Source organism: Drosophila mauritiana, unplaced genomic scaffold (genome assembly GCF_004382145.1).
Source record: "Drosophila mauritiana strain mau12 unplaced genomic scaffold, ASM438214v1 Y_23, whole genome shotgun sequence".
Lineage (NCBI taxonomy): Eukaryota > Metazoa > Arthropoda > Insecta > Diptera > Drosophilidae > Drosophila > Drosophila mauritiana.
In genome coordinates, this window is record NW_022881569.1 from 149,759 (window position 1) to 165,402 (window position 15,644).

General features: G+C 34.6%; 1 protein-coding gene across 1 annotated transcript; it reads left to right on the forward strand.

Annotated features, from left to right (window-relative positions):
• Positions 1 to 2,164: 2,164 nt before the first annotated feature.
• Positions 2,165 to 15,640, forward strand: LOC117150022. Its single transcript, XM_033316897.1, is given in 6 exon segments — positions 2,165 to 2,293; positions 2,412 to 2,555; positions 14,994 to 15,294; positions 15,297 to 15,325; positions 15,394 to 15,537; positions 15,605 to 15,640. Coding segments are annotated over 6 exon segments (783 nt in total).
• The last annotated feature ends 4 nt before the right edge of the window (positions 15,641 to 15,644 follow it).

The following is a 15,644-nucleotide window of genomic DNA, read 5'->3' on the forward strand; positions in this document are numbered from 1 at the left end:
TTTCTTGTACTCAACCTCGTAATCATACTCCAACAGTTGGAGTTTCCATCGAACAAATTTTTAATTTGGTTCTTTAAAATTCATTAGCCAGGTTAAAGGGGTGTGGTCCGTGATGATTTATGTTTTTATTTTTTTTCCTGTAGAATCGTAGTAATAGTAATAGAGATGGATTTTTCCAAAGTAATCTTTGCATTATCCGGTACAAATTTAGGGGCAATAAAAGAGCCTTCTGCTCCCGTGTTTAGAGGAAATTTTAAATTGCTATTGTCCTGAAATGATAGAACCAAAGACACTAGAATAACAAGATGCGTAACGCCATACGAATTTTTGCACACGATTTTTTTGTTTTGCATTGCCTTAACGTTATTATTATTTAAATAAAGCTCAGAAATAGTAATAGCCGAATAATAATATAACGAAAAAATTTCAAATATGACTTTATATTAGAATATTTGTCATTAGGGTATTTCACTTGCGACGCGTGAAAAATTAAAAATGTTGTAGTTGCGCCAATTAAATGTTTGCAATACTTATATGTGAAAAAAATATAAGTTTTATTTCACTAAGTGATTACAATATTTGTATTTTTGAAGAACACCGACCGATTACATTTAGATCTTGAACAGAACTCACTTAATTATTCTGGTTTGATTGATGTTTAAGCCTCGGTACTGAGCTTTTCTGATATGGACTTTAGACTTCAGGGTTCTGATCAAGTGAAGAGAGAGCATTGGAGTTGCTGATTTTATTTGTCTTTGAATTTCTCTTGGATTCAAGTGCATTCGCTCTAGAGCTATTAGCTCTTAGATTCTTATAGTTTTGTTTATTTAAATCGAATACTTTTGTTTTCGGGATGGCGAGTCCGAGCTTTGAAAGTAGGAACGTGACGATGGGGTGAGGGCTTAAGCAATGAATGTTTAAATTAGGGGACGGATGTTTAGTCTACCAGTGGGTGACTTATCTGGAGTTGGGATTTTTCACTCAACCCTGTCTTGAGAATCATATGACAATCTTATTCCTATCTGGTATCTGTTAGGTACATCCGGAGTAGTGTAGGGTGTATTTGGGAGTACATGTTGTAAGTGTCTTAGTGTATAGGCATGTGCTTAACTCTTAGGGACTCATGGATATGTCACTATATATATGCCTATATATTTGCCTCCGAAGATGGCCATGTTAATGAAGACGAGAGTGATGCGGAAAAAGGAGGAACTGTCCTATGCCGAATATCTGGGCTCGAACCGATCTGGTGCTCTGTCCAAGTGGAAAGGACGCAGTTCCAAGAAAAGGTGCGCACTCAGCTGCGTAAGGAATGGACCAAAATCTATAGAACCAATAACTACAAAGACTGGTAATCCCTGGCGGGATTACAAGTGGCGCGGCAGCAAGATTAACAAAAAGCTGGAGAAAAGCGGCGATCGCAATCTGCACCACCGCTTTGCTCTCATCGGCCGGAAACCGATGACCGGAAAGGCGAAGAGAGAAGAACACCTTTAGCTACTACCGCTACATGCGTCCGATTTTCCTACTGATGAACGAAAAGTTCCTCTACAGTTTGTCTAATGAGCAATTGGAACAGTTGCAGGACTTGATACGTGGCGTTCCAAATCACTTGTGGCTCTAGAAGTTCCGCAGCACGGTCTACCTTTGGGAAAGGTACCATAGCACTCTTAAAACCCATGCAATTAATAATTTCAAAAGCGATCAGGGAATTCAATCCATAGCTCGAGAATGGAAAAGTCGATGAGCTTAAGGTGAGAACAACATTTTCCAAAGCCAAAAGTATCTGAAAACCTTAAGGAAACCCAAGTTCTTCTATCTTCAAGTGACAACGGAACTTATCTTTATTTAAAGGCAATCAGCGAGATCGCGTGGACGGATCATACAAAAATCTATCCCGGCTTGGAAGCATAACTGAATGCTAAGCATATTGTATAAGATTGAATATGGAATCGAAGTCAAAATAAAACAAAGGGTTCCCCCGCAATGGCCCATACCATAGAATCACCTCACCATGTTTATTAACTGCCAGAAACTTTGATAACAGATAACAAGCCATTTTAATAATACCAAACCTTTTTGTTTTTTCCCATTAGAAATCTGAGAAGTTCTTCATTAACATGTGCCAGGCACTTTGGTAACTCATCGTGTGCGCAACGAAGATATGAAAAGGGCCCCGTCTGCGTACGGCTTTCCTGCTGCTCTTAACAGCCGGGATGGGGCACCACTAAATTCCGGCAAACTGGTGCAGGAGATCGACGAGAAGGATGCTGCGACAATCTGCAGGCTGGACGTACAGTATAAACGTAGTGGTGGAGATCTGAGATCTAATTGCCCAACTACGTAATATAATAATGGATGCACAGACTAATAAAGTTTACTTATGTAAAAATTCCCACTTTACTTCGCAGGTTTCTTCGCAGAAGTTAAGTCTCGTTGTCGGTGAGTATCGTATCGTGGTGGAATCCCACAAGTATGGCTATTTGTTCAACAAATTCGTCAACTACCGTCTGCAGCAGGATCGTGCCCAAGCTTTGTTCGATAAGACCTCCAGGGTGATGCAGGGGACCAAATTTGGAGGATTCAAATCTTTAATTTCTGTTCTTTCTTCCCATATTTCAGATGCTTAGGGTTCGCATTCCCGTGTTCACTAACTAAAAAGGCACATGAATGAATAATGGCCGCTGTGATAATGTTAATAAAGGCGCAAATTCTACAATTCATTTTATTCTTCATTTTTGTGTTTGTGTAAACTCTAGATTATTAGTTGCTAGATTATTAGGAACTCATTAGGAACTCATCTATTTGCATGGTACAATTTTTAACTTTATTGATGTTGTTTCCTGATATTAATATTTGATTGTTTTTACAATCTTGGTTGACAACAGTTTCAGGAATATTCCACGTTAAAAGTATATTTGGTTCTATATAATTTATTTGGAAATTTCTATGGGTTTTAATGTATTTGCACTGAGTTTGCTGTTGTTTTTTAAGTCCAACAATACATTTGTCGAATATTACTTTATCTTTATGAAATACTTGGTTATTGAATATATAAAATTTATCGAATATTTGCTCGGTTTTGTTCTTTTTCTACCTTGAGCTTATTAATTATGTCTATACCGCTGTTGATTATGTCGATAATCATATTTAGATCATGAGTTTTCACGGAGTCTTCTGACATGTTATTAATTTTATCTTCTAGCTCTTCCTTGTCATCTTCATCTAATGTACCAAATAAGTATAAGTATATGCTTTCCCTACTACGTTCAAAAGACCTCTTTTGCTTCGCTGAATAATTCTTAATCCATTTATTTTTCGTTTTAGTAGAATGTTAACAATCGTAAGCGATGTTTTTTTAACGGCAATTCTTGATCAATAAAAATGTTTTTTAAATATTCAGAAAGTGATTTTATCTCGTTAAACAATTTGGAATTTATAATAAATTAAGGTTATGGTTTTCAATTAACTCGTTTATTTTATTCTGTATTTTAATGAAATCATAGTGATCCGGAGTTTCAGCTAACCATTTCCAAACAGTGCATAACTTAGTTTTCCCCTTTTTAATCTAGTCGATAATAGCTGTGACAAAATTAATTCTATTAATATCAGTTCGTAAGTAATTTCCCATTGTAAACTTATATTTGTATCCTTTTTTATATATCCTGATTCTAGATCGATTATTTCTTTATAAAAACTTATATTAGTTACGTAGAATAAGTCAGCATATGATTCATAAGTAAGAACATACTTTTTGTCTTTGAACTGGAAAAATTCGTGATTGGAGTAATTAATTATTTCTGAGAGGGCTATCGTTAAGAATCGTGTTAATAAAAAATGCATTTTCTGTAATTTGAAAAGAAATATAATATTTGTTAAAACTTAATATTCTTTTCGTGAATAATTCGGTTTATACTATTGATTATTATTTTGTAAGGTAAGTTTTCCTTAACAAAATCTCCATGTTTTTTTTCATAAACCACTTGCCCTACATGATATTATTTTTCCCTACGACCTGCTCAAAGATGTATTTTGATTTGAATTCATGATATTGGTCTATCAGCTGTTCGTATTAGTAACTAGACTAGATTACTAACTGACTAGATTTGGATATCCAATTTGTATCAATTCTTACACGACCAACGCATCAGCTACTACATTCTGTGGACCTTTCTTGTACTCAACCTCGTAATCATACTCCAACAGTTGGAGTTTCCATCGAACAAATTTTTAATTTGGTTCTTTAAAATTCATTAGCCAGGTTAAAGGGGTGTGGTCCGTGATGATTTATGTTTTTATTTTTTTTCCTGTAGAATCGTAGTAATAGTAATAGAGATGGATTTTTCCAAAGTAATCTTTGCATTATCCGGTACAAATTTAGGGGCAATAAAAGAGCCTTCTGCTCCCGTGTTTAGAGGAAATTTTAAATTGCTATTGTCCTGAAATGATAGAACCAAAGACACTAGAATAACAAGATGCGTAACGCCATACGAATTTTTGCACACGATTTTTTTGTTTTGCATTGCCTTAACGTTATTATTATTTAAATAAAGCTCAGAAATAGTAATAGCCGAATAATAATATAACGAAAAAATTTCAAATATGACTTTATATTAGAATATTTGTCATTAGGGTATTTCACTTGCGACGCGTGAAAAATTAAAAATGTTGAGTGCTTGTGTCCGCACTTCGTGCCTAAAGATATGACTTTTGAAATAAACAGATTTCATATTTTTATTTATTTTATAAATTTTTATTTTTTATTACTTATTATTTTTATAAAATATTTATTTCTTAATGTAATGTCTTCTTTTTGGAAAATGTATGTTTTAAATTACAGTAGTTAAAATAATTTCCTTTGTATTTGCTTTAATTATTTAGTATATTTATTAAGTCATATGACTTTATATGATGTATGTAAATGAACAATTTTTATTATCATTATTATTCTAGTTATTATATGATAGTTATTCTAGTGTCTTTGATATAACTATGTAAGGCAAGTTCGCGTCCAACTGGAATTTACTCATGAATCCTGTTTGTTTTTTGAGCCTCCTGACCGAAAATTTCCTCCTTCTTTGAAATTATGCTCAGCTTCGGTATCGTTTGTCTTGTTGTTTGATTCCAATTTAAAAAATCATTGTCCGTTTGTAATAGGCCTGTTGTATTAGTGTTTTTCCTAGACACAGCATTCGATGTACTGGGAGCATCATCGTTTGGCAAAATGGCAGAGTATCTCGAATTTCGGCTGTTGTTAGCAACACTATTGCGATTGTAACGGTTATAGTCCCTTTTCTGATATTAATAATGACCTATTTTTGAACTTGTCGCAGTCTCTATTCTGGTACTGATTGTAACGTGGGCGAAAACGGCCTCCGAGCTCTGACTATCCCACCAAGGTTTCCCCGTAGTCCCCCTATGAATGTCGTCAGGACTGTCTGCGAGACGACCTTCTGCCTAACTCTTATTGTTAGAGGTTCGGTCTCTTCTGATTCAATTAGTCTGAAGAGGGTTTATTTTATCTTCGTGACCTGGTCGTAGTAAGGACAACTGTCTTTGCTTTAAATTGAACAGCTTCGTCGATAAGGTCTCCTCATCCCTTCTGTCTATACAGTGCACTGTGGTCCAGAATTCGATTTTTTTGGCATAAAGCCTAAAAATTAAGCTACAGACTGAAAACTTTGTATATGTTTTTGTTAAATCACAAATAGTTTGCACACAAAATTTGGAGTCCCAAGAGATGCCTCCCATATTAACTACTGGTATGATCCAGTTTCTTTTTAATACCATATAATAAATGGGTTTAGATATATTGTTTTATAAATAAACGCCCTCTTCTTCTTCTAGTTCTACATTATAAATTTCCGAATCTGAACTCGAATCAGAATCAGAATGTGAATCAAATATTTTGTCTGATGGATCAGGTTTAAAATTAGATTGTATTTTCAAAAGACTTATAATTGCTTCGGAAGTCGTTCTTTCCTATTTTTTCACTCTCTTTCTATTAAAAATATTGTTGATAAAATTGGGTTCGAGGAATCAATCGCTCGTAATAGTCGCATGTAATAGTCGGTCACTTTTGTAAAGTTTATTTCGCATACTCGCCTAGGCATTCCATTTGTTGTTGATTGCGGAATAAACGTAATCTGAAACATAACTTATATGGCAATTGTTATATATATAATTAATTGTTTCCAATACTTATATGAAAAAAAAATATAAGTTTTACAATACTACAAAGTGATTACAATATTTGTATTTTTGAAGAACGCCGACCGATTACAATAAGGTCTCAAACTGAACTCACGTAATTATTCTGATTTGATTGATATATAAAATTTATCGAATATTTGCTCGGTTAGAATATAGTTATCTTCGCCTAGGCATCCATTTTTTTGTAAATCTCTTTTGACTTTTTCGATTCCAGATTATTGTTGTTGATTGTGGAATAAATGTAATCTGAAACATAACTTATATGGCAATTGTTATATATATAATTAATTGTTTCCAATACTTATATGAGAAAAAAATATAAGTTTTATTTCACTAAGTGATTACAATATTTGTATTTTTGAAGAACGCCGACCGATTACAATAAGGTCTCAAACTGAACTCACGTAATTATTCTGATTTGATTGATATATAAAATTTATCGAATATTTGCTCGGTTAGAATATAGAGTAACATATCTACACCCACAACTCCCCAATCACAACCACGCACACTATTGTAAACAATCACACACACACATTAATGTCTAAGTACGAAATGTATTCAAAGATCGAGAGCCCTTCGATTATGCTTAGCTTTCATCTACACACAGCAAAGTGCAAAAGTCCGAAGTCCAAAGTCTAGACTCTGGGGCGAGCCAATGTCCACGTCCCCTAAACATTCCATCACTTGGCGAGCCAACTGAAATAACAAAAACTTCCGCCCACACAATCGTCTCAGGATTCTCAAATTATTATTTTTCGGGGCTCCTCTCTTAACGGGAGAATAGACACCTCTCTTTCCGGGAGAATAGACGTTGATAACTTTATTCTCTTAAACTTCGCTCTTAAGCTATCCCAATCCGCCTATATAAACCCAAACATGTCCCCATACACTAGTTCAGTTCTGAGTACGTTATAAATCGCGATAACACTGCTAAGCCCACTTCAAGCTCGAAGTCCATTATCCAACCTAGTGATAATCCAAAGGCTCTAGTTCTTCCTTTACTGGAAATAATAAAACGTTTAATAATAAATAAAATAACCTCCTGTGTTCTTTTTTTATTAAACACTCGGTCTGAATTCGTAAATGGCGCAGTCGGTAGGATAAATAGAAAAAGTTGTGCGAATTGTTTACAAATATCAATCTAGTGACAAAAGATCCTTGTACGACCAAGCGTATCTTTTAAGATTGAACCACGCGAATCGGCGCTAAAAGTGAACATAATATCGTAATACAATTAACTCTTTTTATCCGCAAAAGAACTACGTATAATCGGTGGTTGAAACATAATAGTCAAACCTACTGCATACGGTTAACGAATGTGTAAAAACAAAAAACGAAAAATAATAAAACCAACAACCATGGCAACCGAGCAAGTACAATTGTTATCGGAATCCCATCTTAATCAAGCCCTAAGCCAAATTAGGCAAATACCAATATTCAGCGGTAACACCCAAGAACTCAGTGCCTTTATCCGAAGGATTGAGTTCATACTTCAGCTCTATCCATCAACGGACATCAGGCAAAGGCATGTATTCTTCAGCGCAATTGAAATGCAACTTGCAGGAGATGCTCAACGTGTATCCCAGTTATCCGGAGCAACAACCTGGCCAACCCTTATGAATGCGCTCATCAGCGAGTATAAAACCCAAACACCATGTGAAGAACTACTCCGTCGTATTTACAACACACCCTTCAACGGAAGTATCCCTAAGTTCGTCGAAGAATTATAAATGAAATCATTCACGATATTGAATAAACTTATGCTAGAAAATGATATCAATAATACTGTATTATACACAAATGCATTAAATAATACAATCAAAGATTAATCATGAGAAAATTGCCCGATAGGTTATTTATGACTCTTGCTAGATTTGACATTACGACAGTATCTAAACTCAAACAAATAGCGCAACAAGAAGGCGTATACGAAATAACTTTCAATGACAGAACAAGACCCCAAAATTATTCCGATCCTAACAAAATCCAACCCCAAACCTCTAAGAATAAGGGAAACTATCAAAATTTCGTGAGCAATGCTATGCATAACACAACTAAGTCAAATCCAAGCACTACTCCGAAACCCTGCAAACTAAATCCAAGGTTAGCAAGAGAACTCACACAAAAATTAAATACAGGAAGAGTCCAGAATCCATTAAATTTTCAACAAAGAAATAATAGTGCCCCAAACCCTCCCGTCAAACGACAGAGAGAAAGTGATAGTGCCCAATACAGAATGGATACAGGATGCGAAAATTTTCTTCAACCAGCCTCGGAATTAGAAAGCGATTCAGAGGAGGAGGAAACCCATTCTTAAAAATTACAATGAATAATATTACTCTCAAATGCTTAGTAGACACCGGTTCGTCAATTAATATTATGAAACAAAATTTCTTTAATTTCCCAATCAAACCTTCTAAAGTTAAAGTCCACACTATTAATGGCATTATAACGTTAAATCAAAGCGTTTCATTGTAGTCAAGCAAACTTTGTCCCATTAAACAAACATTCTATATTCAAAACTTTTCAGAAAAATATGACTTACTGTTAGGCAGAAATTATTTAGAACCAACTAACACTCAGATTAATTATTCAACACAAACAGTCATTATAAATGGCTACACATTTAAAATGTGGTACGACCACATCCAAACAGATGAATCCAAGGCCATCAATGAGTGCCCCAGATCATCCAATTCAGAGGAAACCCCTCTACATATACAAAAAAAGGAGAAACATCTCCAGAAAATTAAGCGGAAACACCACTTAAAAATAGATGAGTCAGCATCCAATCAGTGCCCCAGATCATCTAACCCAGAAGAGTCCAAGACTACCTATGAGTGTCCCAAGACTTCTAAATTTGAGGAAAACCCTCTTATTAACCCATACATAGAAGAAGCCCTTCTAGTAACATCCTCTAACTACGCTCTAGATGACGAGTTAAGAGAATCTAACGTATTTAGATTAGAACATCTAAATACAGAAGAAAGGGAGCAACTTTCCCACGTTTTGCTATTCAGTACAAAGAAGGTGAAACTCTGACCTTCACGAGTACGATTAAACATTCCATTCATACAAAACACGAAGACCGTATCTATAAAAAACCATATAAATACCCCCAAGCATTTGATCAAGAAGTCAACAGGCAAATCAACGAAATGATAGAACAAAAAATAATTAGGAAATCTAAGTCCCCCTATTGTTCTCCAATTTGGATTGTGCCAAAGAAAAGTGATGCTTCTGGTAAACCAAAATTTCGATTAGTCATAGTCTATCGCAGTCTCAATAAAATAACCATCGACGACAAATTCCCTATTCCAGTAATGGATAAAATATTAGACAAGCTTGGACGCTGTCAATACTTCACAACCATTGATTTAGCTAAAGGTTTCCATCAAATTCAAATGGACAAGCAATCAATATCCAAAACTGCATTTTCAACAAAACATGGACATTACGAATATACTCGTATGCCTTTTGGTCTGAAAAATGCACCAGCAACATTTCAACGCTGCATGAACAATCTTCTAGAAGACTTAATTTATAAAGATTGTTTAGTTTATTTAGATGATATTATCATTTATTCCACTTCATTGGAAGAACATATAATGTCACTAAAAAGGTATTTGATAAGCTACGATTAGCTAATCTAAAATTGCAACTTGATAAATGTGAATTTCTGAAGAAAGAAACAGAATTTCTCGGTCACATTATCACAACAGACGGTATAAAACCAAACCCTAACAAAATAAATGCAATTATTAATTTTCCTATTCCTAAAACCACAAAAGGAATAAAATCATTCCTTGGACTCTGCGGATTCTACCGTAAGTTCATTCCCAATTTTGCAAAAATAGCAAAACCTATGACGTCCAAATTAAAGAAAGGAGTAGTAATTAACACAAAAGATAATGATTACATGTCCGCCTTCGAGAAACTAAAAGTACTTATCACGTCCGATCCAATCCTAATATACCCCAACTTCGAAAAGAAATTTTCACTGACAACAGACGCTAGTAATATAGCCATAGGTGCTGTATTATCCCAAGAACATAAACCCATCTGCTATGCAAGCAGAACTTTAAACGAACATGAACTTAACTATTCGGCTATAGAGAAAGAACTATTAGCTATAGTATGGGCAACAAAATATTTCAGGTCCTACCTATTCGGTAGAAAGTTCGACATATTAAGTGATCATAGACCACTTGTATGGCTAAATAACATAAAAGATCCCAATATGAAATTACAGAGATGGAAGATAAAACTTAACGAATACGATTATAATATTCAATATCTACCCGGTAAAGAAAATCATGTAGCTGACGCCCTATATAGAGTTCAAATTAAGGAAAACTTCCTAGGAGAAGATGACCCATTTTCCCTGCTCACAACAGCTACTGTGCACAGTGCACAAGAAGACAATCAAAATCACATTTCAATAACAGAAAGACCTCTTAATTATTATAACAGACAATTCGAATTCATAAAAGACAATTTTGACGACGTCCAAATAATAAAATATTTCCATAAAACCAGAATTAAAATCAGTTATAAAGAAATAACTGATACCCTTGCTAAAGATATCATTAAAGAATACATTTGCACTAAGAAAAGTGTTATTTACTTTCCTGATGAGATCGACTTTCAAATATTTCAAAATGCGTATATTCAAATCATAAGTCCCGACAGTTTCACTAAAACTATGAAAACCAGCAGAAAACTAATAGACATTCAAACATACGCCCAATTCAAGGAAATCATTCTCAAAACACATAAAGAATTATTACACCCTGGTATAGAAAAACTTACACTTCAGTTCAAAGAACTTTACTATTACCCTGATTACCAAAAACTTATCCAAAACATCATAAACGAATGTAAAATCTGTAACATCGCTAAAACTGAACATAGAAACACAAAATTAATTCTTGAAACAACCCCAGAATCCTTTAGTCCCAGAGAAAAGTATGTCATGGATTTTTACTTAGTAAACAATAAACAATTCCTATCATGCATTGACATTTATTCTAAATACGCCTCCCTGATAGAAGTAAATAGTAGAGATTGGCTTGAAACTAAAAGAGCTATTTTACGCATATTCAACGATATGGGTAAACCCATAGAAATAAAAGCCGACAAAGACTCCGCCTTCATGTGCATTGCACTTAAAATTTGGTTAGAATCAGAAGGAGTAACTTTAAATATAACAACAAATAAAAATGGAATCTCTGACATTGAGCGATTTCATAAAACCGTTAATGAAAAATTAAGAATAATAACAAGCGAAAATGAACCTGAAAACCAATTCACAAAATTTGAAAAAATACTTTACATTTACAATCACAAAACAAAACACAACACAACTGTTCGAACCCCAGCAGACATCTTCATTTTTGCAGGAACCCCTGCCTATAACACTCAACAAAATAAAGTACACAAAATTGACAAACTCAATGAAAATAGACACGACTTTAACATAGATACAAACTTCAAAGAATCCCCTCTAGTTAGATCAAAAACGACTAACCCATTCAAAAAAACAGGAAATGTAAGACAAATAGATGATAAACATTTCGAAGAAACAAATAGAGGTAGAAATATAACACACTATAAGTCTAAGTTTAAAAAGAAAAAGAAAATTAATAAAAGTAAATATAATAACGATAATTCCGGGCTTACTCCCGAGCATGATACTCATGTTATGCCTCCTATCGACAATTAACACACAATACCTAGAAGTAACACCTATCCAGGCCAAAAACGGTTACCTAATCTTTCAAACCGGATCAATAGATTTACCGATAAACCACGAATATCATCACTTATCTATTAACTTAACTAAAACAAAAAATACTTATGAAGAACTTATTAAACAAACTCAACATTTTAATAACTCACCACAAATACAGTATCTAGTAGAAAAACTTAACAGAGAAATGAACGGTATACGAATTGTAAAACGTAGTAAACGCGGTCTTGTTAACTTTATGGGAACAATTTACAAATACTTATTCGGTACCTTAGATCAAGAAGATAAAGAAGAATTACAACAAAAAATAGCCGACATCTCTAAAAATAATGTACAAATAAGCGAACTTAACCACGTAATAGAAGTCATTAACCAAGGAATCGAATTGACCAACCATCTAAATAATAACTTTGAAGGAGAACAAATGATAAATCTAATAATTTTCAACTTACAACAATTCACTGAATACATTGAAGACATAGAGCTTGGTTTGCAACTGACACGCTTAGGTATCTTTAATCCAAAACTTTTAAAACACGACTCATTAATTCACGTCAATTCTGAAAAACTTATTAATATTAAAACTTCAGCTTGGCTTAAATCTGATACAAACGAAATCCTGATAATATCCCAAATTCCAAGAGAAATAACCAAAACAAAAAAAAGTTACATACTAACCGAAACAATACATGACAAATATTTTTCACACAATAATCAAACATACACGGCAAGTTCTCAAAGCTTAGTAGTAAATAAGTGTATAATTGGTATACTAAACCAGATCCCAACACAATGTAGATACAGTAAAACACATTCTGATTTTGAAATAAAATATGTAGAACCTAATATAATCACAACTTGGAACCTTCCCAAGACTATCCTAAACCAAAACTGTATCAATAGAGAAACTATAATAGAAGGCAATAACATGATAAAAGCATTTAATTGTTCGGTCCAATTAGAAGAAATATTAATTACCAGCACAATGTTAGACTATACTCAAACTATCTATGTAAACAATAATGTAACAAAACTTGAACCACTCGAATACATCCAGGCAAAAGAAATAATCGAACAACACAATCAGACGAATAATATCTTTAAAATAATAACACTTGCAACATTAATCATGATAGTTATTATTGTAATGTATTGTACTTTATCTATAAATATAAAACTATACCCCAAAAGTTAATTGTTAAATTTAAAAATCAAACGCAAAAAAATGAAAATATTATAAGTCCTGGAACAGACAATACTGCACCCCCCAATACCCCTGTATTGTACCCTACTCTAAACGCCTGAGGACAGGATTTTTTCTTAAGGATGGGGAAGTAACATATCTACACCCACAACTCCCCAATCACAACCACGCACACTATTGTAAACAATCACACACACACATTAATGTCTAAGTACGAAATGTATTCAAAGATCGAGAGCCCTTCGATTATGCTTAGCTTTCATCTACACACAGCAAAGTGCAAAAGTCCGAAGTCCAAAGTCTAGACTCTGGGGCGAGCCAATGTCCACGTCCCCTAAACATTCCATCACTTGGCGAGCCAACTGAAATAACAAAAACTTCCGCCCACACAATCGTCTCAGGATTCTCAAATTACTATTTTTCGGGGCTCCTCTCTTAACGGGAGAATAGACACCTCTCTTTCCGGGAGAATAGACACCTCTCTTTCCGGGAGAATAGACGTTGATAACTTTATTCTCTTAAACTTCGCTCTTAAGCTATCCCAATCCGCCTATATAAACCCAAACATGTCCCCATACACTAGTTCAGTTCTGAGTACGTTATCAATCGCGATAACACTGCTAAGCCCACTTCAACCTCGAAGTCCATTATCCAACCTAGTGATAATCCAAAGGCTCTAGTTCTTCCTTTACTGGAAATAATAAAACGTTTAATAATAAATAAAATAACCTCCTGCTTTCTTTTTTTTATTAAACACTCGGTCTGAATTCGTAAATATAGTTATGTTCATCTGGGTATGGAACTATTTGAAATATCGGAACTTTAGTGACCTCGCTAGGAACGTAGGAAATAATCTAAATTTCGTTCGGGTCTGTCTTGTTTTTAACTTTAGCATTTTCTCTAAATTTACGTGTTTCAAATAATCATGTTTTAGTAATTTTGGGTTAAATATTCCTAGTTTAGTTAATTGCATACCTAACTCTATATCTCCTATGTATTTTGTAAACTGCTGTAGGTTGAATATCAGTATCGCCATTTGTTGGTTTTGTTCTTTTTCTACCTTGAGCATATTAATTATGTCTATACCTCTGTTGAATGTCGATAATCATATTTAGATCATGGGTTTTCTCGGAGCCTTCTGACGTGTTATTAATTTTTTCTTCCAGCTCTTACCTGCCGTCTTCATCTAATGTACCAAATAAGTATAAGTATATGCTTTCGCTACTACGTTCAAAAGACCTCTTTTGCTTCGCTGAATAATTCTTAATCCATTTATTTCCCGTTTTAGTTTATCGACTAAATATTGTATCTGTGGTACATTGGGATAGTCGTTTGCGTCAGTTACTATATTTTCGGAAATTAGCATTGTCTTTGTTATGTTTATACTCAAATAATGGTATTCGTAGCTGGTTGAAATTTCCATCGTTTCTGTTTGGAATATAAGATATCTATTCATCCCATTTATTGGATTTACTTCGATATTTCTGCATTTAACCATGGTGATAAGTGATAATATGCAACTAAGCATTATTAGAAATATGTTGCATACTTTGCGCTTCGTTGGCTGGTCTGGAATTATCGTATTTGCTCTTATTAACCTTTTTTAGGTTCTTAAATTTTGATTTATAATGAACGATTTTCCTGCCGCGGTTTGTTTCCTCAAAATGTTTACTGTCCACTTATTCAATCCTTCCTGTCTTTTAAAATGGATTGGTGATTTTACTCTTTACGAGTGGAGCCGAAAAGCCTCAAGACAAACAGTGAAGAGAAGTTCTTCATTAACGTGTGCCAGGTACCGCCGACTGAGGTACTGATTGGCAGAAGTCGCAGATCTTCAAAAACTTCTTAATACAAATTGTCATTGAGGCGATGAGCCAAAAATATAATGTGCAGCTCAACATGGAAAAGACCATTATTCTGAACAATCGCAAGTTCACCGGCACTTTGGTAACTCATCGTGTGCGCAACGAAGATATGAAAAGGGCCCCGTCTGCGTACGGCTTTCCTGCTGCTCTTAACAGCCGGGATGGGGCACCACTAAATTCCGGCAAACTGGTGCAGGAGATCGACGAGAAGGATGCTGCGACAATCTGCAGGCTGGACGTACAGTATAAACGTAGTGGTGGAGATCTGAGATCTAATTGCCCAACTACGTAATATAATAATGGATGCACAGACTAATAAAGTTTACTTATGTAAAAATTCCCACTTTACTTCGCAGGTTTCTTCGCAGAAGTTAAGTCTCGTTGTCGGTGAGTATCGTATCGTGGTGGAATCCCACAAGTATGGCTATTTGTTCAACAAATTCGTCAACTACCGTCTGCAGCAGGATCGTGCCCAAGCTTTGTTCGATAAGACCTCCAGGGTGATGCAGGGGACCAAATTTGGAGGATTCAAATCTTTAATTTCTGTTCTTTCTTCCCATATTTCAGATGCTTAGGGTTCGCATTCCCGTGTTCACTAACTAAAAAG